We start from the raw sequence: 24,751 nt of genomic DNA, 5'->3' as shown, positions 1-24,751 counted from the left end.
TTCCAAAGCAAATACACTTTTGAACTGATATTGACTAGTATTCCAATGTTTCTCTTCTCCCTCAATTTCTCTCCAACATTTAGATAATGTGACCCCAGTGCTGAGGGAGAGGGGCAGAGGAGGATTAAACAAGGATGCTATCCAGGCAACAGACATCCTCCTTATCAACTGACATCATTGGTTGTTAGGACACCTGTGTCTAGAATGTCGCAATGGTGCACAATGAAAACACGTGGCTTTGTGTAACTAAAAGGAAAGCTTCATCCACATGCTGGCTTGTATACAATTGTTCATACATTTTTAGGCATTTTGCCTAGGCACCCCTGAAGAAGCCCTAAGGCACCCTGGTTGAAAAAGGCTGGTTTGTAGAACTACAAATCCCAGCTTTGTTATTCAGAGTGTGTAGGACTACAAGTCCCAGGTTTGTTATTCAGTCTATACATTACTACAAGTCTCAGGTTTGTTATTCAGTCTATACATTACTACAGGCCCCAGGTTTGTTATTCAGTGTGTGTAGGACTACAAGTCCCAGCTTTGTTATTCAGTGTGTGTAGGACTACAAGTACCAGCTTTGTAAAGTGTGTGTAGCACTCCAAGTCCCAGGTTTCCTATACAGAGTGCATAGATAGAAGGGGAAGTGTGGTGCAGTCACAGTGTACAATGTGCTGTGTTTGTGTGTGTAGGACTACAAGTCCCAGCCTTGTTATTCAGTGTGTGTAGGACTGCAAGTCCCAGCTTTGTAAAGTGTGTGTAGCACTCCAAGTCCCAGGTTTCCTATACAGAGTGTATAGATAGAAGGGGAAGTGTGGTGCAGTCACAGTGTACAATGTGCTGTGTTTGTGTGTGTAGGACTACAAGTCCCAGCCTTGTTATTCAGTGTGTGTAGGACTGCAAGTCCCAGCTTTGTAAAGTGTGTGTAGCACTCCAAGTCCCAGGTTTCCTATACAGAGTGTATAGATAAAAAGGGGAAGTGTGGTGTAGTCACAGTGTACAATGTGCTGTGTAGGACTACAAGTCCCAGCTGTGTTATTCAGTGTGTGTAGGACTCGAAGTCCCAGGTTTCCTATACAGAGTGTATAGAAGGTGTAGTGAGAAAAGGGGAAGTGTGGTGTGGTGCAGTCACAGTGTGCAATGTGCTGTGTAAAGTGTGTGTAGCACTCCAAGTCCCAGGTTTCCTATACAGAGTGTATAGATAGAAGGGGAAGTGTGGTGCAGTCACAGTGTACAATGTGCTGTGTAGGACTACAAGTCCCAGCTGTGTTATTCAGTGTGTGTAGGACTCGAAGTCCCAGGTTTCCTATACAGAGTGTATAAATAGAAGGGGAAGTGTGGTGCAGTCACAGTGTGCAATGTGCTGTGTGTAGGACTACAAGTCCCAGCTGTGTTATTCAGTGTGTGTAAGTCCCAGGTTTCCTATATAGAGTGTATAGAAGAAGGTGTAGTGAGAGAAGGGGAAGTATGGTGTGGTCACAGTGTACAATGTGCTGTGTGTAGGACTACAAGTCCCAGCTGTGTTATTCAGTGTGTGTGTAAGTCCCAGGTTTCCTATATAGAATGTATAGAAGAAGGTGTAGTGAGAGAAGGGGAAGTGTGGTGCAGTCACAGTGTGCAGGACTACAAGTCCCAGTTGTGTTATTCAGTGTGTGTAAGTCCCAGGTTTCCTATATAGAATGTATAGAAGAAGGTGTAGTGAGAGAAGGGGAAGTATGGTGTGGTCACAGTGTACAATGTGCTGTGTGTAGGACTACAAGTCCCAGCTGTGTTATTCAGTGTGTGTAAGTCCCAGGTTTCCTATATAGAATGTATAGAAGAAGGTGTAGTGAGAGAAGGGGAAGTATGGTGTGGTCACAGTGAACAATGTGCTGTGTGTGAGGACTCTGTGGAGTAATGCGCGTGCTCCTCCTCCTCTTTCTGAGGTAAGTGTGGTAAGGGATGAGGGGAGGATCTCTGTGGAGCTGAGTCAGGCGTGTCAGGAGGAGACAGCCGTAGACATAGAACGTGTTTTTGTAATGTAAGGAAGGGGTTTCCGCTCGGTCCTATGTGCTCGTCACTCACCACACAGTTCCTATAAACAGTTATGGCAGCGGTGTTTGCTCTCCAGCTTTCATGGACTCTCCTTCTCCTGTGTGTCACCAATGGAAGGCCCAGTCCAGCCAGTGAAGCGGAGGAAGGTAAGCAGTGTCCCTGTGCTTCCTGCACTCAATGTTCCTGTGTTCAGTGGGTGTTGGTGGACATATGGGAATACACAGACATACTTTATATTATGACTCTCCTGTATTGTGACAGAGGAGGGTGCTACTTCCCATAAATGTGCACTTCACAGGGAGGGGGGTGAGAAGAAAAATGGCCGTCTTTTTTAGTATTTTACTGTGTGATCGCAGCTCATGGGATTGTATTCCCCACCCCAAATTACACAATATAAACAAAACCATAAAATAGCAGGCTTATGACTGTGGAAAGGTTCTGGCCAGGACCCGTTATGGAGTCTTCAGGGCTGCCATAACCACCCAGATTAGCGTCTTTCTGCGCCAGGTACAGCCAAGCGTTAGCGGAATCAATGACAGGCTGACACAACGATGTGGCTTGGGACAGTTGAGTGGCACAGTATGCAGACTATTTGCACCCGGGGTCACTCATCTGTCTATAACCATAGGTAGGCAACAACCTGCAGACCGCTGCGGAGGCTCTCAGTCACATTTCACTGATAACAAATCCACGTTTTCTTTCTAAGGCTTCATGTACACACAGGGGTTTATTTACTAAAGGCAAATCCATCCTGCACTTGGAAATGCAGTCGCTGTAGATATGAAGGGAAGCGCTGAAATGAGGGGAAGCTCTGCTGATTTCTATCATCCAATCATGTGCAAGCAAAAATACTGCTTTTTATTTTCCTTGCATGCCCCGGTGTTCTAAAATTTAGTCTGACCCGTGAAAATTCCCTACCCTCGTCACTTCCGGTGATACTACGTCACCACCAGCTGGAGCGACGAGCCCCGGTGCGCATGCGCACAAGACATTTTTCAGGTCCGATGAGATTTTAAGACTTTGCTAACAGCTGACTGAGAGGAGGAGGAGGGGCTAAGGTAGGATGACAACACCGCCGCGGGAAAATTTTAAAACACCGCTGCATCATCGAGCAAGGAACATGTTGCAGAGCTGACTTAGTGGGGACTGTCCGTCCCGAGGAGGCGGGAAGGAAGTGAATATATATAATTTTAGAACACCGCCTGAGGTCCCTAGACTTTCGCCCTCACATAGAGCCACTTCCGCCTGTTCTCCCGATACTTCCGCCCTTACTCACACATACCTCCACCTGAGGTCCATAGACTTCCGCCCTCACATAGAAGTGAATTCCGCATTCTCTATGGAAACTAATAGAGAACCCCTCTAAGTCAGCTCTGCAACATGTTGCTCGATAATGCGGCGGTGTTATAAAATGTTCCCGCGGCGGTGTTGTCGTCCTACCTCAGCCCCTCCTCCTCTCAGTCAGCTGTTAGCAAAGTCTTAAAATCTCATCGGACCTGGAAAATGTCTTGTGCGCATGTGCACCGGGGCTCGCAACAGCTGTCGCTCCAGTTGGTGGTGACGTAGTATAACCGGAAGTGACGAGGGTCTGGAATTTTCACGGGTCCGACTAAATTTTAGAACACCCCCCTTAGATTTACATTCACCTTTAGTAAATAAACCCAACAAACTGGGTTGACAGCCAGCCGCAGGAAAAAAAGCAAAATGCCACGATATTGCCACGTTTTGCAGCCAACGGTCAAAACGTTCCTATCCAGAACGCGATTCTTTCGCATTCAGCAGAGGGAGGTTGAACCTCTCCTAACCGCAGCAGCTTATAAACTCTTGTAAGAGGCTAGGTGGGTTATTTACCAAAACTTTGAGAGTACAAAATCTGGTTCATAGAAACCAATCAGCTTCTAGGTTTTAGTGCCAAAGTTTAATTGAACAAGTTTGAAGTTAGAAGCTGATTGGCTACCATGCACAGCCACACCAGATTCTGAGTGCTCCAGTTTTAGTAAATGCACCCCTATGTGTGCATGGACACATTGGGGTTTATTTATTAGAGGCAAATCCACTGTGGACTACTTGTGCAGTTGCTGTAGATCTGAGGTGGGACTTGCAAGGAAAATAAAAACCAGCATTTATGCCTGCACATGATTGGATGATAGAAATCAGCAGAGATTCCTCTCATTTCAGAGCTTCCCCTCAGGTCTACAGCAACTGCATCTCCAAGTGCACTTGCAATGCACTTGAAGTACACAATGGATTTGCCTTTAGTAAAACAATCCCATTGATTTCTATCATTCAATCATCTACAAGCAAAAATGCATTTTTTTTTCCTTGCATTTCGCTCTCAGATCTACAGCATCTGCACTTCAAAGTGCACTTGTAGTACACAGTGGATTTGCCTTTAGTAAATCAATGCCATTGGGGTTGATTTACTAATGGCAAATCCACTCTGCACTACTGCACAGAGCAGGTAAGTATAACATGTTTGTAGTTTGAAAAAAAAAAAACCAAGCCTTTACAATCACTTTAAGGGCAGGAAAAAAACGCCCAAACTCAATAAAATGTAAGTTTAACAGCAGCAGTGTTCATGAAGACTTAAGATGTATAAAAGAGGACAGCAATATTTGGCACATCTTTTTACTGGCAGCCAAAAGCTCCAAGGTCCGAAGGTGCAGAAACTGGGGCTAATCCTGAGGTCCGAAGGTGCAGAAACTGGGGCTAATCCTGAGGTCTGAAGGTGCAGAAACTGGGGCTAATTTGAGGTCTGAAGGTGCAGAAACTGGGGCTAATCTGAGGTCCGAAGGTGCAGAAACTGGGGCTAATCTGAGGTCCGAAGGTGCAGAAACTGGGGCTAATCTGAGGACTGAAGGTGCAGAAACTGGGGCTAATCTGAGGTCTGAAGGTGCAGAAACTGGGGCTAATCTGAGGTCTGAAGGTGCAGAAACTGGGGCTAATCTGAGGTCTGAAGGTGCAGAAACTGGGGCTAATCTGAGGTCTGAAGGTGCAGAAACTGGGGCTAATCTGAGGTCTGAAGGTGCAGAAACTGGGGCTAATCTGAGGTCTGAAGGTGCAGAAACTGGGGCTAATCTGAGGTCTGAAGGTGCAGGCATTTAGGATGATCCGAGGTCTGAAGATGCAGGAAGTGGGGCTAATTCAAGGTCTGAAGGTGCAGGAATTGGGTCTCATCCAAGGTCTGAAGGTGCAGGAATTGAGGATCACCCGAGGCCTGTCGGTGCAGGGCTTGGGCCCGAGCCGAGGCCTGTCGGTGCAGGGCTTGCGCCCGAGCCGAGGTGCATGAGTTGAATACCATAACTACATCGCAGTATTGTTCACTGGTATGCCACTTTTCTACTGCTTGTCAACTGACCTTTAAAGTGGAATAGGTTTCTGACCTCATATATTGCAACAGAAATGTGCTATTTGTTTTTTTTTTTTTAAATCTTGTATTCCATTTTATATCGGCTTTTGGACATGGTATATGTCGCCAGTGCATTTGGAACATGTTAAATATTACATCCTGAATATGAACTGAGAAGTTAATGATTTGAATAAAACAAACATTTATACTCCCCTAGGTGGATGCAGCAAATGCTGCATCCACCTAGGGGAGTATAAATGTTTGTTTTATTCAAATTATTAACTTCTCAGTTCATATTCAGGATGTAACATGTTACAAATGCACTGGCGACATATACCATGTCCAAAAGCAGATCTAATATGGAATACAAGATTTAAAAAAAAAAAAAAACAAAAAAAAACAAACAATAGCACATTTCTGTTGCAATATATGAGGTCAGAAACCTATTCCACTGCATTGATCCAATGCTGCATCTGTCCCCCGCCATCTCTGCAATGAGAGCTGAACGATCAAACACCGCTGATCACTCAGTTCTCCACCTCTGCTCTGAGCAGAGAGCTGGTACTGTCAGTCAGCAGCTCTCTGCTCTCCTCTCCAGCGTTCACTGGAGTGCTGGGCTCTGAAGGGGGAGGGAGGGGCTTGCTCAGGCTATGAGCGGATCGCCCAGGCTTCTGGGCGGATACCAACCATATGGTCGGGATCTTTTCAGAGCCTCGACCGGTTCTGTGAGGTCAGCCGACAGCGGGGAAAATGGATCACAGGACTGCAGAACAAACTCGCCATACTTCTCCTTTTGAGGAAGAACTTATACACACCAAACTGTTGCATATCCCTTTTTAAACAAAAGCTTTTTTTAAGCATTGTTTGACAATCTCCCCTGGTTTTAGTAAATTCCCACTGGACCAATGCTGATATACAGTATCTCACATAAGTGAGTACACCCCTCAAATTTTTCTTAACGTTTTTTATATCTTTTCACGTGACAATACTGAAGAAATTACATGTTGCTACAATGTAAAGTAGTGAGTGTACAGCTTGTATAACAGTGTAAATTTGCTGTCCCCTCAAAATAATTCAACACCCAGCCATTAATGTCTAAACTGCTGGCAACAAAAGTCAGTACACCCCTAAGTGACAATGTCCAAATTGGGCCCAAAGTGTCAATATTTTGGTTGGCCTCGATTATTTTCCAGCCCTGCCTTAACCCTCTTGGGCAAGGAGTTCACCAGAGATTCAAAGGTTGCCACTGGAGTAATCTTCCACTCCTCCATGACGACATCACGGAGCTGGTGGATGTTAGAGATTTTTTGCTCTTCCACCTTCCGTTTGAGGATGCCACACAGATGCTCAATAGGGTTTAGGTCTGGAGACATGCTTGGCCAGTCCATCACCTTTACCCTCAGCTTGTGGCTGTCTTGGAGATGTGATTGGGGTCATTATCATGTTGGAATACTGCCATGCGGCCCAGTCTCCGAAGGGAGGGGATCATGCTCTGCTTCAGTATGTCACAGTACATGTTGGCATTCATAGTTCCCTCAATGAACTGTAGCTCCCCAGTGCCGGCAGCACTCATGCAGCCCCAGACCATGACACCACCATGCTTGACTGTAGGCAAGATACGCTTGTCTTTGTACTCCTCACCTGGTTGCCGCCACACACGCTTGACACCATCTGAGCCAAATAAGTTTATCTTGGTCTCATCAGACCACAGGACATGGTTCTAGTAATCCATGTCCTTAGTCTGCTTGTCTTTAGCAAACTGTTTGCAGGCTTTCTTGTGCATCATCTTTAGAAGAGGCTTCCTTCTGGGACGACAGCCATGCAGACCACTTTGATGCAATGTGCTGCGTATGGTCTGAGCAATGACAGGCTGATTCCCCCACCCCTTCAACCGCTGCAGCAACGCTGGCAGCACTCATGGGTCTAATTCCCAAAGACAACCTCTGGATACGACGCTGAGCATGTGCACTCAACTTCTTTGGTCAACCATGGCGAGGCCTGTTCTGAGTGGAACCTGTCCTGTTAAACCTCTGTATGGTCTTGGCCACCGTGCTGCAGCTCAGTTTCAGGGTCTTGGCAATCTTCTTATAGCCTAGGCCATCTTTATGTAGAGCAACAATTCTTTTTTTTCAGATCATCCGAGAGTTCTTTGCCATTAGGTGCCATGTTGAACTTCCAGTGACTAGTATGAGAGAGTGAGAGCGATAACACCAAGTTTAACACACCTGCTCCCTCATAACACTAACAAGTCATATGACACCAGAGAGGGAAAATGGCTAATTGGGCCCAATTTGGACATTTCCACTTGGGGGTGTACTCACATTTGTTGCCAGCGGTTTAGACATTAATGGCTGTGTGTTGAGTTATTTTGAGGGGACAGAAATTTTTCACTGTTCTACAAACTGTACACTCGCTACTTTACATTGAAGTAAAGTGTCAAGTGTCTTCAGTTATGAGGAAAGACCAGAACTTATTCTCTCTGGAGAAGAGATGCTTGAGGGGGGATATGATATCAATGTACAAATACCGAACTGGTGACCAATAGCATAAGAAACAAGCTTTTCAGAGAAAGGGAATACAATAAGACATGGGGCCACTCACTAAAACTAGAAGAAAAGTGGTTTAATCTTAAACTATGTAAGGGGTTCTTTACTGTCAGAGCAGTAGGGATGTGGAATTTTCTTCCACAAGCAGTGGTATCAGCAGGGACTATTAGATGGGCACCTTAAAGACCACAACATACAGGGGTATACAATGCACGGTTAACGGCAAACACACACACACACACACACATTATAGGTTTAACTGGATGGACTGATGTCTTTTTTTTTTTTTTCAACCTCACTAACTATGTAACTGTCATTTCTTCTCTGTTGTCACATGAAAAGATATAATAAAATATTTACAAACATGTGAGGGGTGTACTCACTTTTGTGAGATATTGTATATATTTGTGAAAGATGATACCATGATGCAAGTGGTGTTGAGTGCAGTAATCCAATCAATCCAGGAAACTCTTGTGCTTATTTTTAGTTTTGCTGTACACAAGTTAGAAATTGTCCCTGGTTTGATAGATGTTTGTTGTAGTGACTGTACGGGAAATTTTAGTCGTTTTTTTTATAGTACCTGGAATAGTTGTGTAACCTTCTGTCGCCAGTTCAAACAAAATGATTAACTCTTGAAGCTCTTCCCCCTTGACCCACTTATTGCCCTTCCCCACGGGGTTTGAACATTGAATTTATGGTAGGTGGTCTTATATTTAACTTGTATTTGTTTTGCACACTGCCCACCACTCCATTCCTCTATACCTTCATTGGAGACATCAGAAATGTTTACAGGTGTGAGGGAAGCATACTCCCAGGATTCATTGATCAGGTCTGATTGGCCAATTTCCAGGCCTAAACACATGTCACATGAGAAAAGGTGAAAGGCATTACCCTGTATTAAATCTGACACAGGGGGAATGATTTACCTAGGGCAGATAGGGTGGTTACTTTGCAAGGGAATTTCCTTATTCACTAAGCCCCAGGGAAAATTCCCTGATCAAGAGAACCTGTCAATCTGCTCTAGATAAGCAAAGTGAACAATTTTTTTTAAAGCTGCAGTTTAGTATATATTTTTTTTTTTTAAACACCAGGGATGCTCCTTGCCAGCAAGGAAATGTGCCCTGTGGGACAGGGACAGAAAGGGAGAACATCGTTGGCACTTTTGATGAGTGTCTGTAACAGGCGCAGCTTTTGTCAACCCCCAGATCACTGCTGCAGCCAAAAGCACCCAGGACGCCCTTTATTGCTGGTAAGTAGTGCCCCTGGTGCTGTTTAACCACTTCTGGACTGCCCATTGTGTATTTACATTGCTACTTTGTTGTTAAAATACCGGAGTTTTGGCAGCAGATAGCTGCCATAACCCCAGTATTTTTCCACATGGCCGGCAGTCCTCTTTAACATAAAAGTGGTCCCAGTGGCATATTTGCTGTGGGATCACTTTTATGGGCGGCGGTAGAGGTGCCCACCCCCCTCCTGCCGCTTTCGGTAGTTTCCCCCGCTTACCAGAGCCGTCAGTAACGATCCGGTCCCCTGAGGTGCTGAGTAGGAAGCAGAGTGAGGGCAAGATGGCCCCCCACTCGACTTTATGGCCTTGGAGGACTCGAGCGACGTCAGATATTGCTTCCGCCCAACGGCCTTAAAGAGCCCCCCCCCCCTTTCTTTTTTTTTTATTTATTTATTTATTTTTTCTTTTGCTTTTAACTGTAGATGTGAAATCTGAGTTCTTTTTGATCCCAGATCTCACATTAAAGAGGACCTGTACTGCTTTTTTCTATTACATGGGATGTTTACATTCCTTGTAATAGGAATAAAAGTGATTAAAAACATTTTTATTTTCAACCTCCTGCCACCCAGCCACTGCACATATACGGCCATTTGGGCGCTTCCTTCTTCTTAGTGGATGTTCCTTAACGTCTTTCAGAAGAAGGGAGATCGCGGGGCCAACTACACGATCCCGGTGTGCCTGTGTCCCCCAGACACAGCCCAACACCACTCAGCAGGAGGGCTCTGATTGGCCCTCCTGATCACATTACCGCTGTGTCCAATCACAGCCGATATGTAATGTAAACACAGCCGTTGTAATGGCGATCGGCTCTGCTTCTTTTCACACAGAGCCTGTCAGTGAGGAGAAGGAGAGCGGATCTGTGCTGCCACCCGGGAACAAGTGAGTTTACATCACTTTTACTGCTTTTTACTCACTGATCACCCAGCTAGTGTCCCCAACACAGTGAAAACCTGTCTCAGTAAAATAATCTGTCCCAGTGTTCTTCTGGCATGTCTGTCCGTGATCATTTTGCGCACATCATCTCCCTGTGATCAACATCTGTTACCCATCTGTCCCTGTGATCAACATCTGTCACCCATCTGTCCCTGTGATCAACATCTGGACCCATCTGTCCCAGGAATCATCTGCGCACATCTGTCCACATGGCTAAAAAGTCATCCAGGGCCGTTACAAATGTGATAGGTACTCAGGAAAAAAAATGTGTAATTTATGCTCCTAGAACGCTTGACGGTGCTACTTGGATATTGGGCCTCTCTATGTGGCCAGGCTGTGGAAAAGTCTCACCTGTAGTATCGCCATACTCAGGAGGAGTAGCAGGAGAAATCAATGGGGCTGAAATGTACATCAAGATGTCGTCCGCAAACAGGGCGCACTTATGCTCCACACCCCCGCACTGTATGCCCCTAATATTCGGATTTGAACGCAGTTTAATGGCCAATGGTTCCAGGGCTAAAATAAATAGAAGCGGGGATAAGGGACACCCCTGTCGAGTACCCCTTCTGATGTTCAGGAAAGGGGATCCGTAACCCTTGATAGACAGTTTCGCAACAGGGTCATTGTATAACGTACGGATGAGGGAGAGGAAATGCTGTCTAAAACCAAAACGCTCCAAAGTCTGCAGGAGATAGTCCCAAGACAGGGAATCAAATGCCTTGTGCAGGTCAAGAGATAGTAGCATACCCTTCCTGGGACCCATGCCGTCCCAGTTAGATTGGAGGGCTGAGATTATATCGATTGCGCGTCTGGTCTGGTCAGGCACCTGCCTTGAACAAAGCCGGTCTGGTCCGGATGTATATAGTCCGCTAAAAAAGTGTTAAGTCTAGTCGCCAGCACCTTTGCCATGATCTTAAGATCGACATTGATGAGTGAGATTGGCCTTTAATTAAGACAGTACCCGTGGTCCTTGCCCGGTTTTGGCAGAACATGAATATACGCGTTGTTTTCATATTTTGGAATCCCTGTCCTAATGGAATTGAAGTAGGAACAGAGATGGGGGGGCCAGAATCTCGTGGAATTTTTTATAATAGTGGCCAGAGAAACCATCGGGGCCAGGTGCCTTATTGGGGTTGATGGATTTGATAGCCGCCAATATTTCAGTGGCAGAGAACTCCCTGTCCATGACTTCCACGTGCGGGGAGGAAAGTCGGGGGAGGGGAATGTCATGGAAAAAGGCTTCGAATGCGGACTGCTGGAGCGGTTGTGGTTGGGAATAGAGCTTCGTATAAAAATGATAAAATTCATTGACCACCAATTGGGGGTCCTGCGACCGGAGACCAGACCGGAGCCTCTATTTTGGGAGTGCCGGGGAGTTGAGTCTCGGGGTCAGCCTGCGGGCCAAAAGAGTATGCGGCTTGTCGCCTAGGGTATAATAGCGATTCCTCGACCAGCGAATGGACTTTTCCGCTTTAGTGGTCAAGCTAAAGTTGAGGGCTACCCGTGCTGCGTCAATTTTATGCCTGATATCCACCCCCGGATTTCTTTTCTGTTCTTTTAAAAGGTCCCTCAACTCTGCGTCCTGACGCAATATCTCCCTGTTGCGTTCCCTCTTTTTCCGAGAGGCGATTTGGATAAGCTTACCTCTAATTGTTGCTTTATGCGCCGCCCACACTATGGCCGGAGAAGTGTCAGCTGTAGGGTTGTCAAGAAAATATTGGTGCAGGCTGTCAGATACCTCCTTAAAGATTAGGGGGTCATTCAGTAGGGAAGCATTAAGCCTCCAAGAGGAAAATTTAGGTTTAGTCCACAAGTCAGACGGTCATCACTACAGGGGAGTGGTCAGACCACGGGGTGAGAACAATCTGGGCTTTCAGTACAAACGGGAGGAGGGCCGACAAGGCAAAGAGATGATCTATGCGGGCATAGGTCTTATGGGCATGGGAGTAGTGGGTGAAGTCACGCATCGTGGGGTGGTCATTTCTCCACACATCCACCAAGCCTTTGGAGTGCAGCAAACGAGCCAGTTTAACCCCATGTCGTGGGGTATGTTTCAAAGAGGCACGCAAGGAGTCCGACCGATCCATGACCTGGTCCAAGGAAACATTACTGTCACCCCCAAACACAACATGGCCCGTCACGCGCGGCAGCACCACGCTCAGCATGTCTTGAAAAAATTGTATCTGCCCCGCATTTGGAGCGTAGTAAGAGACAAAGGTCACGTAATGCTCATTTATTTTGCCCTGGACCATTAGGTGTCTCCCTTCTTTATCTCTGATCACTTCTTTAGGTGTGAACGGGACCCTCTTGGCTATGCAGATCGCCACCCCCCGTTTCTTATCCTCGCTATTTGACATATAACAGGTGGGAAATTTAGCGCTAAGCCTTTTAGGTGCAGAGGTGCGAGAGAAGTGGGTCTCCTGTAAGAGGAGGACATCAATTCCCTGTTTGTGGTAAAATTGAAAAGCTTTTGTTCGCTTCACTGGTGCATTAAGGCCCTGGACGTTGTGTGTTAGAATTTTTTAAAGTTACTTGTGGAGGGACGCGTCATTGTGGTTTGGTAAGTTGTACTCGCCTGTGTGCCAGGAAGATCGGTCCACCTCTCCTCCCCGCCCTCGGGAGCCCCGGGATCGAGCCGAAGGGGCCTGGATGTTGATCAGCTGCCATTAGAGAAGGGGAAAAAAGAGAGGGGTTAGAAGAAAGACAGAATAGCAGAAAAGAGAACACAAAAAAACAAAGCATCCCCGGCCTTCCCACACCCATCGCCCATGAGGGGGGGGGGGGGGCGGAGGATGCGCCAGTGACACAATCATGTTATGCAAGGTGAGCTGGTTGTGGGGTCCAGCTCCCCGTAAGGAATTGCGAGGTTGCTCACCACCCATAGCCGTGAGCAAGGTCGCAGAAAGTGGCATGCGGAAACAACCCGGCTCGCTTCAATCCAAGCCTTAGAATCATTTAACGATAAAGGAAAACAAGGCAAAACAATTGTTCCCCAAAACATAGGTCCAGCTCAGCAGGGAACCCACAGGTCCCCTGACAACCCTCTCCCACCGGCTGACGGCAATAGGACCAGCCGGTGGAAGGAGGAAAATAATCCCCATCCCCCTACCCCCAACAGATAACATTGTGCAACACCCCATAGGGTGGGAAGGCAGTATCGTCTATGTCCCAACAGTGGAGCCAGAGGATCGCTGAAACCTAGATAACAAGTGGCAGCATAATAAACCTTAATTGACTGTTGTAAACGGTAGAAAACACTTGATTGCAGGGAGCCGAAGCTCTCAGTGAGGGCCCACAGCAAGAGCCGTCCAGGGTGGTGGAAGCTGGCAGACTGATATCCACATAACATAGTCCACAGTTGAGGCACGGCAAAAAAAAAAAAAACTGGTCCCCAAATCAAAGTGATTAAAGTAAAAGGTCCGTAGTTCCTCACGGCGGGGTGCGTGATTTGGCATTACCCTTCTTGGCTGGCTGTGACCACAAAGGCGACAGTGGTCTGGAGGCCTCCTCTGGGGATCCCCGCGGGGATCTAGCTGGGGGGGCATCCCTAGATATGATGCCTAGGTCCAGGACGTCTTCACCTTCATGAAAGCTGGAGAAAGAATAGGACCTCCCCTTAAATGAAAATGACAGCCTGAATGGGTATGACCAGCGATATTTAATCTGGCGGTTAATCCAGATGAGTCAGCAACGGTTTCAGAGAGCGCCTTTTTTGTATAGTCGCCTGGGAGATGTCTGCGAACAGTTGCACAGGATGTTCGAGCAGGGTGACGTCATTACGGTAGCGAGCAGCTGCCATTAACTTTTCCTTAATCCTGTAAAAATGGGGTTTCACAATGACATCTCTTGGCAACCCATCAGAGCGTGGTGCTGTCAGGGCCCGATGAAAGCAATCTAATTCCAGGTGGTGTGGGGAAATATCTGGGATAAAATCAGTCATTAGGGTATGGATAGCGGGTTCTAGATCGTTAACCGATTCAGGAAGTCCCCTGATTCTAAAGTTTTATATCTGCGAGATCTATTTTCAAGATCCTCAATTTTTGCCTGGGCGTCAACGAATTGATCCTTACATACATAGTTACATAGTAGGTGAGGTTGAATAAAGACTATAGTCCATCCAGTTCAACCTGTGTAGGTGTGTGTGGCTGTAATCATCTCGCATACCCCTGAATGTTCTGATCCTTGAGATGTACGTCTAGTAGTCTTTTGAAAGCCACCATACTACCTGCAGAAACCACCTCTTGTGGTAGAGAATTCCACAATCTTGTAGCCCTAACAGTAAAGAACCCCCCACGTTGCCTGAGGTTAAAACGCTTCTCCTCTAATCGCATTGTATGCCCCCGAGTCCTCATGCAATCCCTTCGACTGAATGGCTTTTTTTCTAAGCTTTGATCCCCATTGAGATATTTAAAAATTGCTATCATGTCCCCCCTCAGGCGTCTCTTCTCCAGGGAGAATAAATCAAGCGATTGCAGACGCTCCTCATAATCAAGGTCCTCCAATCCCCTAATTAGTTTAGTTGCCCTTCTCTGGATCCTGAAGTGTGACTATCAGCTTGTGGTTTTGGTTAACTCTCTTAACGGTGCCATCCATTTTAGATTCGATGGTATCAAGCCTGCCTCCAATTTCCTGAAAGTCCCCCTTCAAGCCGGCAGTAATGGTGGCGCAGGCCTTGGAGAGTTCTTGTCGCAGCAGAGCTGAGAATCTGGCAATGAGTACAGAGTCACCCGAATATGATGGCTGGGGAGGAGGGGGGAGGGCTGTGGAGCTGCCCTGGCTCAAGGCTAATTCCGCAATGTCCGCCATCTGTCTGTCCAAGGAGGATGCTGGAGATGAAGCCCCCTCCACTTCCCCATCTAGTGAGGCCTGGTACGGGGAGAAGCCATGAGATGCGGCCTGTGGGGACTGGGAGCCGGCCCCTTGGGACTGAGAGGAGAAGGGATCCCCTACCTCTTCCATCCTGGAGGCTGCAGGCGAGGGGTGTCCAGCGCTGTGAGGGGATGATGTGGCGGTCCCCAGCGATGGCGAGGCTGGTGGCTTGGTGCTAGCATTGTGAAGCGGGCTGCCTCGTGCAGCTGCGCCGCGGGTCGCGGCCATCTTGGTCCGCTGTGGGAGCTGTCTGGCAGGGAGAAGACAGGCGCTGCTTGCAGGGAGGCTGTGCTGGCGTGGAAGGCTTTTTTTTTTTTTTACTCCCTCCAGTGTTCCTTCGGTGCATTCTACACGCTGCTGCCGCCAGTGAGTCCGATCTCCCGATCCAACCGCTCGTTATAAGCTATGAAGCCGGCGCGTTGTGCGGAGCTCGGTCAGTTCATGTCCTGACCCGGCGCCGCGCGCATGCGCACTCTCGTTGGGTATCAATTTAAAACAAAAAATGAATAATATTGGTTGGGCTGCTCTTACTGAACTTCTCGTGATGTTCAGAGTGATGTGCATAAAAAAACAAAATCACATACCCAAGTTTGCCATGTACTCTGTGTGTGTGTGTGTGTGTGTGTGTGTGTGTGTGTACTGCGATGACAGAACTGCTGCAGGGGAGTTGCAACATCTCATGCATACCAATCAGGACCACTGGGAGAAGCAGGAAGATGTTAGCTCCGGCGAGGGACCTCTAGACCAGCAGTAACTATTGTGGACTTTAGTTCCTCTTTTAAATATATGAATGTGCCTAATAAGTCATCAGATAATCTCATCTGATACAAGTTGGAAAATGAAAGCTGGAATTTGATATGTTAACCTTGGTTTTTTTCTTGTTTTACTTTTCTTCTTCCAGCCCAGCAATTAGGAGAAATAGGACAGTGGGAGTAGTTTCCCATGGTAACCAGTTGCAACCTAGCTGTTTATTTAATAATGAAGGAAAAATGAGAACTCATTGGTGGATAGAGAAACGTTTGATAAGCCACATTTGGATTACCTTGTTACTGGGGACGTTGGTTCAAATTTCAGCCGGAACACTATCTGCCTGTTCTCCTTAGGTTTGGGTAGGTTTCTTTTGGTTACTGTGGTTTCCTCCCACACTCCAAAAACTTGCTGGTTGGTTAATTGGCCCTAGTATGTGTATGCATGTGTGGTATAACCCTTGGAATGTAAGCTCCTTGGGGCAGGGACTGATGTAAATGTACAGTATGTAAAGTACTGCATATATTGTCGGTGCTTTATACTTTTCTGTTGTAAATACTGTAAACAGGTGGCTTCATATAGTATAGCAATACACATTTTCTCAGTTGTATCAATCTGTTCAAAGTGAGGCTAACACTTTAACCACATTAGTCTAACACTTCCTTTGACACAAGTGTTCTGTAGTAATGAATGACAATGTTGTACTACTGTATACAGAGAGAAATTACAACACCTTTTAAAGACTCCTGAAACTATGATTAGCAATAACAAAAGTGTGGATGTGAAGACTTGTGCAGATACCCCTTACCAAAGAGCTGATTGAGGGAGGCCAAATGAATAATCCACTTGTCCTCACGGTTGTGACACAATGATTCTCCCAATAGCAGTGGGCATCTCAGCAATAAGACATTAAAAATGAAAAAAAATGCCAGATATAATGAATCAAGCCTTGTTCAGGTACCGCTTACCAGAGTTTCAACAAAAGATAGCCAGACAATAAAGGGTAAGTCCGGACCCGCCTCAGAAGTTGGGGATCAGGGGACCTCGTGGTATCAGTGTGGATCTCCAGCAACGTGTACGTGGGTTATGGAAGATAAAACAAGGCAAACGCCATAGCGTAAAACCACAACAAAAAACAAACAACACCCGAGTGATGTAAACACAGCAGGTGTGATATTCAGGAGAATATCATCTTTGATGAAATGCGTCAGGACGCGGCGTGCTGGCGTCATCCCCACGTGATCCACCTACGAAGGACGGGCGAGCGGAGCCGTCCGGCTGGCGGCTCGTACATCCCTCTCCATTTTGCACATATCTTCTGATGTTTGTTTGTAAGTTTTTTTTTTTTTCTTTTTTGTACAATAAATACTTTTGGGGTTTTACGCTATGGCTCTCTCCTCTGTGTTCCCTGGTTAATCTTTGATCTACCACCTGAGCCCTTTGGAGAAGTCCTGAGTGGAGGTTTCAGCCTTTGGATTCCCTACCCACATACCTGTTGAGCTGGTCGAGTCCCCTTCTGGAAGCTCTAGTTGAGTTAGTTACACCCCTGCCTCTTTATCATTGGAGTCGGTAAGAGTACCTATACGTACCATCGCTCACCCGGTCTGCATGTTTGGTATCTCCTCTCTTTTTTACGCTCCAATCCTTATCCATCTGGTAAGCAGCCATCTTCACTGGATAGATGTCCTACACACTCCCTTGTCTGCCTTTCTTCATTCAACATTTGGTAAGGGGTACCTACGGAGTCTGCTTGGTGGTTGGTGTCTCACTCATTTATCTGCACTGACTCTTCTCCTTACGAGACCTGCTGTGTTTACATCACTCGGGTGTTGTTTGTTTTTTGTTGTGGTTTTACGCTATGGCGTTTGCCTTGTTTTATCATCCATAACCCACGTACACGTTGCTGGAGATCCACACTGATACCACGAGGTCCCCTGATCCCCAACTTCTGAGGCGGGTCCGGACTTACCCTTTATTGTCTGGCAATCTTTTGTTGAAACTCTGGTAAGCGGTACCTGAACAAGGCTTGATTCATTATATCTGGTGCTTATTCCTATTTTAATGTTAGATTTACACTATGGTGTCCATTTTTTTTCATTTTTAATGTCTTATTGCTGAGATGCCCACTGCTATTGGGAGAATCATTGTGTCACAACCGTGAGGACAAGTGGATTATTCAACATTTGGCTTCCCTCAATCAGCTCTTTGGTAAGGGGTATCTGCACGAGTCTTCACATCCACACTTTTGTTATTGGACTTATATGGACTATTCCAGTTGATGGTTCAACTCACAGCGCAGCTTATTGTTATTATTTTGTTTTGGGGTGTCTGTCGCACTTGAAGTTGCTGCTTATTATTGTTTTTGAATTAGCGCAGTTGTTACCTTCTTTTTTCCTTTATGATTAGCAATAGTGTTCGACCAAAACAAATCTCGTGGGAGATTTCTTGATTTGCTCTTTTCCTAAATTAGATGGAATATTTTTTTACTTTAGTGCTACAATTCCCAGAATCCAACCCTGCAGACTTGGTATAGTTTTTCCTTCTTAAAGTATATATGAACCTTCGCCTTGTAAAACAACAACATTTAGTTTAAAATGGTGTAGCACCCTACAGGTAGGTGCTAGGTAAAGTATAATGGGCCTTGTCTGCCTAACAGCAGGGCTGTGATTTTATTTAGCTAGGGTGTCAGGGGCTTCCAGATGTGCTCGCTGAGGGGAGAAGTATCCCCACTGGCTCCTGTGAGAGACTTCCCATGGGGCAGCGGAGGAAGCCCAATCAGGGGAACATCCCAGCTTGTAACTACCCCAGAAGGCAGATTATGCTGCAAAGGATTCTGGGATTGGGTATAAGTTTGGGGGGGGGGGGGGGGAGTGCGTGGCACGGTGTCGCTGGCGGGAGCAGAGTCCCAGGAGGGAGAGTACGGCTGTCTCTCCTCCTGTCTGAGGAGGTGGATGTCTCGGGGTGTTGCCTGAGAATCCAGAGAGAGCTGAGCTGAGGAGATCCGGTGTGCCGAGAGCCTGTGGAGCATGAGAGGGGTCCAGTCCCAGGTAAGCCTACACAGGTCGTGAGTACTGCGGATTGCCCCTGGGGGTCTGCCAGAGTCAGAGGGGACCACTCCGGAAGAGGCTCTGGGATCCAGTGCCAGCTAGCTGCAAAGGGGGTACCTAGTTTGAGGACCCTGAAGTTACAGAGGGGTACATAGTCAGTGAACCCTGAAGAGTTCAAGATTAAAGGGGGGCACCTGCAGTTGGGCCCTGAATTGTACAGAGTGTGTCAGTTAACAGTTGCAGCTTTACAGAAATCTACAACATACTACCTCAAGCCAGTGCAAGGCGGGAGAGGAGTATTCAGTGACTTTGCAGTACAGCAGTGTCAGTAATTCTACAATTCACAGTCTTGGGTCTTCTGGACTTATTGGTGAGGATCCAGCACTTCTATCAAGCTACAGTGTGTTCTCAGTGTTAGTGAGCGTTGGCTGGCGTCAAGGAAGCGCCAACGGGCATTTTTCCAGGATGAAGTCCCAAGTGTAATTAGTTGAGCCAAAGGAGTATCCCACTCATTCCCTTCTCCCACCCCCTTATCTACAATAAAAACACAAAACCAAGATGCTGGAGTTGTCAATGCCTCAGTTCTCACACCCAGGGTCGCAGCTCACATGGGCTGGAGAGATAACTGGTGACAATGGCAGACCCACATCAGGCCACAGGCCTGGAAAACCTGCTACAATAGGAATGCAGGACCAAACGTGTTTGTATATCTATAAAAACATTATAAATATTTTTTAAGTGATCACATTACCTCATTACCTGCAGGGAGGTGTGGCAGCATAAGTGGAGAAAGGTAAGGTGAGTGTAGCGCTCACTATGGGGAACTCCCCGGTCTTGATGTGCAATCCACAGCATAGGTGCCTGGGCTTGGTGTGTCCTCTCACACTGGATGCAACAAGCAGAAAAAGGGAGAGCCAGCTACACAGTAGTCCATATTCTAAGCATGCTATATGATTAACCACTTAAGGACCGAGCCCATTTTTGACACATTTTGTTCACAAGTTAAAATCAGTATTTTTTGCTAGAAAACTACTTGGAACCCCCAAACATTATCAATGCAACCTCACCCGTGCCCGTCAATGCAGCTTCACCTGTGCCCATGAATGCAGCTTTATCTGTGCTCGACAATGCACTGACCAGTGCAGGAGAAGAGAGAGAGTGGAAGAGGAAAGCTGGCCGGATAATGGCAAAGCGCGGATCATCCCGCTGTAACAGCTTTAATTGTAATTGCCAGGCGCTCGCCGACACACACAGTCTCGCCTCCTAGCCTGGCTTTGATAGACGTCACATGTCCTGGTTGGCCAGGTGTTCTGTCTATCAAAGAAGCCGGGCTAGGAGGCGGGACTGTGTGTGTCGGCGAGCGCCCGGCAATTACAATTAAAGCTGTTACAGTGGGATGATCCATGCTCTGTCATTATCCAGTCCGTCGGCTGGCCGGCTTTCCTCTTCCTCTCCTCTTTTTCCCTGAGCGGCCCCCAGAGCAGCCACACATTCCTCGCCCTAAATACCTTTCCACTCGCAATATGCGAGCAGGCGAGTGGAAAATTTGAGGTGTGTGTGTGTGTGTGTGTGTGTGTGTGTGTATGTATGTATGTATGTATGTATGTATGTATGTGTATGTATGTATATGTATATATATATATATATATATATATATAATAGTGGGTACGGAAAGTATTCAGACCTCCTTAAATTTTTCACTCTTTGTTAAATTGCAGCCATTTGCTAAAATCATTTAAGTTCATTCTTCTTCCTCATGAATGTACACATAGCACCCCATACTGACAGAAAAACACAGAATTGTTGACATTGTTGCAGATTTATTAAAGAAAAACTGAAATATCACATGGTCCTAAGTATTCAGACCCTTTGCTCAGTATTTAGTAGAAGCCCCCTTTTGATCTAATACAGCCAGGAGTCTTTTTGGGAAGGATGCAACAAGTCTTTCACACCTGGATTTGGGGATCCTCTGCCATTCCTCCTTGCAGATCCTCTCCAGTTCTGTCAGGTTGGATGGTAACAGCCATTTTTAGGTCTCTCCAGAGATGCTCAATTGGGTTTAAGTCAGGGCTCTGGCTGGGCCATTCAAGAACAGTCACGGAGTTGTTGTGAAGCCACTCCTTCGTTATTTTAGCTGTGTGCTTAGGGTCATTGTCTTGTTGGAAGGTAAACCTTCGGCCCAGTCTGAGGTCCAGAGCACTCTGGAGAAGGTTTTTGTCCAGGATATCCCTGTACTTGGCCGCATTCATCTTTCCCTCGATTGCAACCAGTCGTCCTGTCCCTGCAGCTGAAAAACACCCCCACAGCATGATGCTGCCACCACCATGCTTCACTGTTGGGACTGTATTGGACAAGTGATGAGCAGTGCCTGGTTTTCTCCACACATACCGCTTAGAATTAAGGCCAGAAAGTTCTATTTTGGTCTCATCAGACCAGAGAATCTTATTTCTCACCATCTTGGAGTCCTTCAGGTGTTTTTTAGCAAACTCCATGCGGGCTTTCATGTGTCTTACACTGAGGAGAGGCTTCCGTCGGGCCACTCTGCCATAAAGCCCCGACTGGTGGAGGGCTGCAGTGATGGTTGACTTTCTACAACTTTCTCCCATCTCTGACTGCATCTCTGGAGCTCAACCACAGTGATCTTTGGGTTCTTCTTTACCTCTCTCACCAAGGCTCTTCTCCCCCGATAGCTCAGTTTGGCCAGACGGCCAGCTCTAGGAAGGGTTCTGGTCGTCCCAAACGTCTTCCATTTGAGGATTATGGAGGCCACTGTGCTCTTAGGAACCTTAAGTGCAGCAGAAATCTTTTTGTAACCTTGGCCAGATCTGTGCCTTGCCACAATTCTGTCTCTGAGCTCTTCAGGCAGTTCCTTTGACCTCATGATTCTCATTTGCTCTGACATGCATTGTGATCTGGAAGGTCTTATATAGACAGGTGTGTGGCTTTCCTAATCAAGTCCAATCAGTATAATCAAACACAGCTGGACTCAAATGAAGGTGTAGAACCATCTCAAGGATGATCAGAAGAAATGGAAAGCACCTGAGTTAAATATGAGTGTCACAGCAAAGGGTCTGAATACTTAGGACCATGTGATATTTCAGTTTTTCTTTTTTAATAAATCTGCAACAATGTCAACAATTCTGTGTTTTTCTGTCAGTATGGGGTGCTATGTGTACATTCATGAGGAAGAAGAATGAACTTAAATGATTTTAGCAAATGGCTGCAATATAACAAAGAGTGAAAAATTTAAGGGGGTCTGAATACTTTCCGTACCCACTGTGTGTGTGTATGTATATGTGTGTATATATATATATATATCTCTTTTTTTTTTTTTTAGCAAAGACTCTGGAGAATTAAATGGCGGTCATTGCAATATTTTTGGTCATGCGGTATTTGCGCAGCGGTCTTTCAAACGCCAATTTTTTGGAAAAATTTAATTTCACTGCATTTAAAAAAAACTGAACAGTAAAGTTAGCCAATTTTTTTTGGTATATTGTGAACGATGATGTCATGCCGAGTAAATAGATACCCAACATGGTACAGTTTAAAATTGCGCACACCCACGGAATGGCGACAAACTACGGTCAATAAATATCTCCATAGGCGACGCTTTAAAAAATGTTACAGTTACCAGTTTAGATTTAGAGTGTAGCTCTTTTTTTTAAATTATTGCTCTTGCTCTGGCGATCGCGGCGATACCTCACGTGTGGTTTGAACAGCGATTTAATTTGCGAGCGTGACTTCAGTATATGTTCTCTTTCGCTTACAGCGACTGGGGTGGATAACATTTTTTTTTTTTTTTCTTTTTCCTAGGCGCCAGGATGCAATTTCTAGTTGCCATGGCAAACTGGTGCCTGGGATTTGTCGAGCCTTGCCTTAAAGGATAAGTTCACCTTTTGGAACATGTTACATGTTCCACCCGTATTTAGGGTGGAACATGTAACCTGTTCCAGCAGCTGCACCCCCCTCCTCCCCCTTTTGACTGTACAATCCACTACACTAGTCAAATTGCACTAAAAATATAACGCACAGTATGTAGAGACTCGTGCGATTCCAAAAAGTCATGGCTGCTTCACATAGAGTTTAGATTGGGGAGGCACTAAAATACATTTTATTATATACATGATTGGATTTAGTGAACAGAAGTCTTTTATTAATATTATGGTACAAGATACATAATCATTATAATGCAGTCATAATATTGGAGGTTTACCATAATTGCAACAAAAAAAAAATAAAATAAACTGTTAACCTAATCTGAACAGCATATTGGTGTGTCATTACTGAAAAGGCAGCCTAATTGCGTAAGGAAATCTGAATATCTTGTCATTAACTTCCTGATCGTATCAGTTGGAGTTTGTTCCGTTTTTTTAATTTGTTTTCACAGGAAGGTGTCATTTTTAAAGCCCAATTTTAGATTTCCGCCAAACTTTAGAAACAAGTCAAGTTGGTTTTAAAAATGAAAGCTCTGGGTTTAGGTAGTGGTCTCTGTACTGTGGTCTGACATCTCTCCAACCCCCCCCCCCCTCCTCCTTTTTATACCGTGTTTTTCTTTTCCTCTCCATTCTTCTTACAGTGGCCATTTTCAAGGGCAGATGAACCTGTCTCCCGTCACTAGGTCTGCCTTTTAGAACATGGGACAGAGCACAGCATCTAAGGGGGACTGGTAATGTAGTCATCCTAGGATGCCTCTGTGAGGTCAGGGTTGCATCACCAGCAAAAGAAAGATCCCAATAAGAGTATATTGATTGGTTTGCGCAAAAGTTATAGCGTCTACAAACTATGGTATACAGTATCTCACAAAAGTGAGTACACCCCTCACATTTTTGTAAATATTTTATTATATCTTTTCATGTGACAACACTGAAGAAACTACACTTTTCTACATTGTAAAGTAGTGAGTCTCAGGTGTGTTTAAATTTGGTGTTATCGTTCTCACTCTCTCATACTGGTCACTGGAAGTTAAACATGACACCTCATGGCAAAGAACTCCCTGAGGATCTGAAAAAAGAATTGTTGCTCTACATAAAGATGGCCTAGGCCAATGATGGCAATCCTTGGCATCCCGGATGTTTTGGAACTACATTTCCAATGATGCTCAAGCACTCTGCAGTGTAGCTGAGCATCGTGGGAAATGTAGTTCCAAAACATCTGGGGTGCCAAGGTTTGCCATCACTGGCCTAGGCTATAAGAAAATTGCCAAGACCCTCAAACTGAGCTGCAGCACGTTGGCCAAGACCATACAGCGGTTTAAAAGGACAGGTTCCACTCAGAACAGGCCTCGCCATGGTCAACCAAAGAAGTTGAGTGCATGTGCCCAGCGTCATATTTAGAGTTTGTCTTTGGGAAATAGAAGTATGCGTGCTGCCAGCATTGCTGCAGAGGTTGAAGGGGTGGGGGTCAGCCTGTCAGTGCTCAGACCATACGCCACACACTGCATCAAATTGGTCTGCATGGCTGACATCCCAGAAGGAAGTCTCTTCTAAAGATGATGCACAAGAAAGCCCAAAAACATTTTTCTGAAGACAAGCAGACTAAAATCATGGATTACTGCAACCATGTCCTGTGGTCTGATGAGACCAAGATAAACTCTTTTGGTTCAGATGGTGTCAAGCGTGTGTGGCGGAAACCAGGTGAGGAGTACTAAGAAATGTGTGTCTTGCCTACAGTCAAGCATGGTGGTGTCATGGTCTGGGGCTGCATGAGTGCTGCCGACACTGGGGAGCTACAGTTCATTGAGGGAACCATGAATGCCAACATTTACTGTGACATACTGAAGCAGAGCATGATCCCTCCCCCCTCCCCTTCTGTGACTGGGCTGCGGGTGAACTCCATGCCCAAGAGGGTTAAGGCAGTGCTGGAAAATAATGGTGGCCACACAAAATATTTTTGGGCCAATTTTTTTAATTTCACTTAGGGGTGTACTCACTTTGGACAATAATGACTGTGC

At 46.0% G+C, this 24,751-nt stretch overlaps 1 protein-coding gene across 1 annotated transcript in view; it reads left to right on the top strand.

The window, feature by feature from the left end:
• The first annotated feature begins 1,961 nt into the window (after nucleotides 1–1,961).
• The window catches only part of IFNGR1 (interferon gamma receptor 1), a 146,133-nt gene continuing 123,343 nt past the window's right edge, over nucleotides 1,962–24,751 (top strand). Inside the window, exon 1 of the mRNA XM_082252248.1 lies at nucleotides 1,962–2,171. Within this exon, the coding sequence (XP_082108374.1) occupies nucleotides 2,078–2,171 (94 nt within the window). The 5' untranslated portion in view covers nucleotides 1,962–2,077. The remainder of the gene's footprint in view (nucleotides 2,172–24,751) is intronic.

The sequence above is a fragment of the Pelophylax lessonae genome, assembly GCF_965119305.1.
Source record: "Pelophylax lessonae genome assembly, chromosome: 3".
Lineage (NCBI taxonomy): Eukaryota > Metazoa > Chordata > Amphibia > Anura > Ranidae > Pelophylax > Pelophylax lessonae.
Note: the sequence above shows the minus strand (reverse complement) of the source record. Positions and strands in the feature narration are given on the sequence as shown.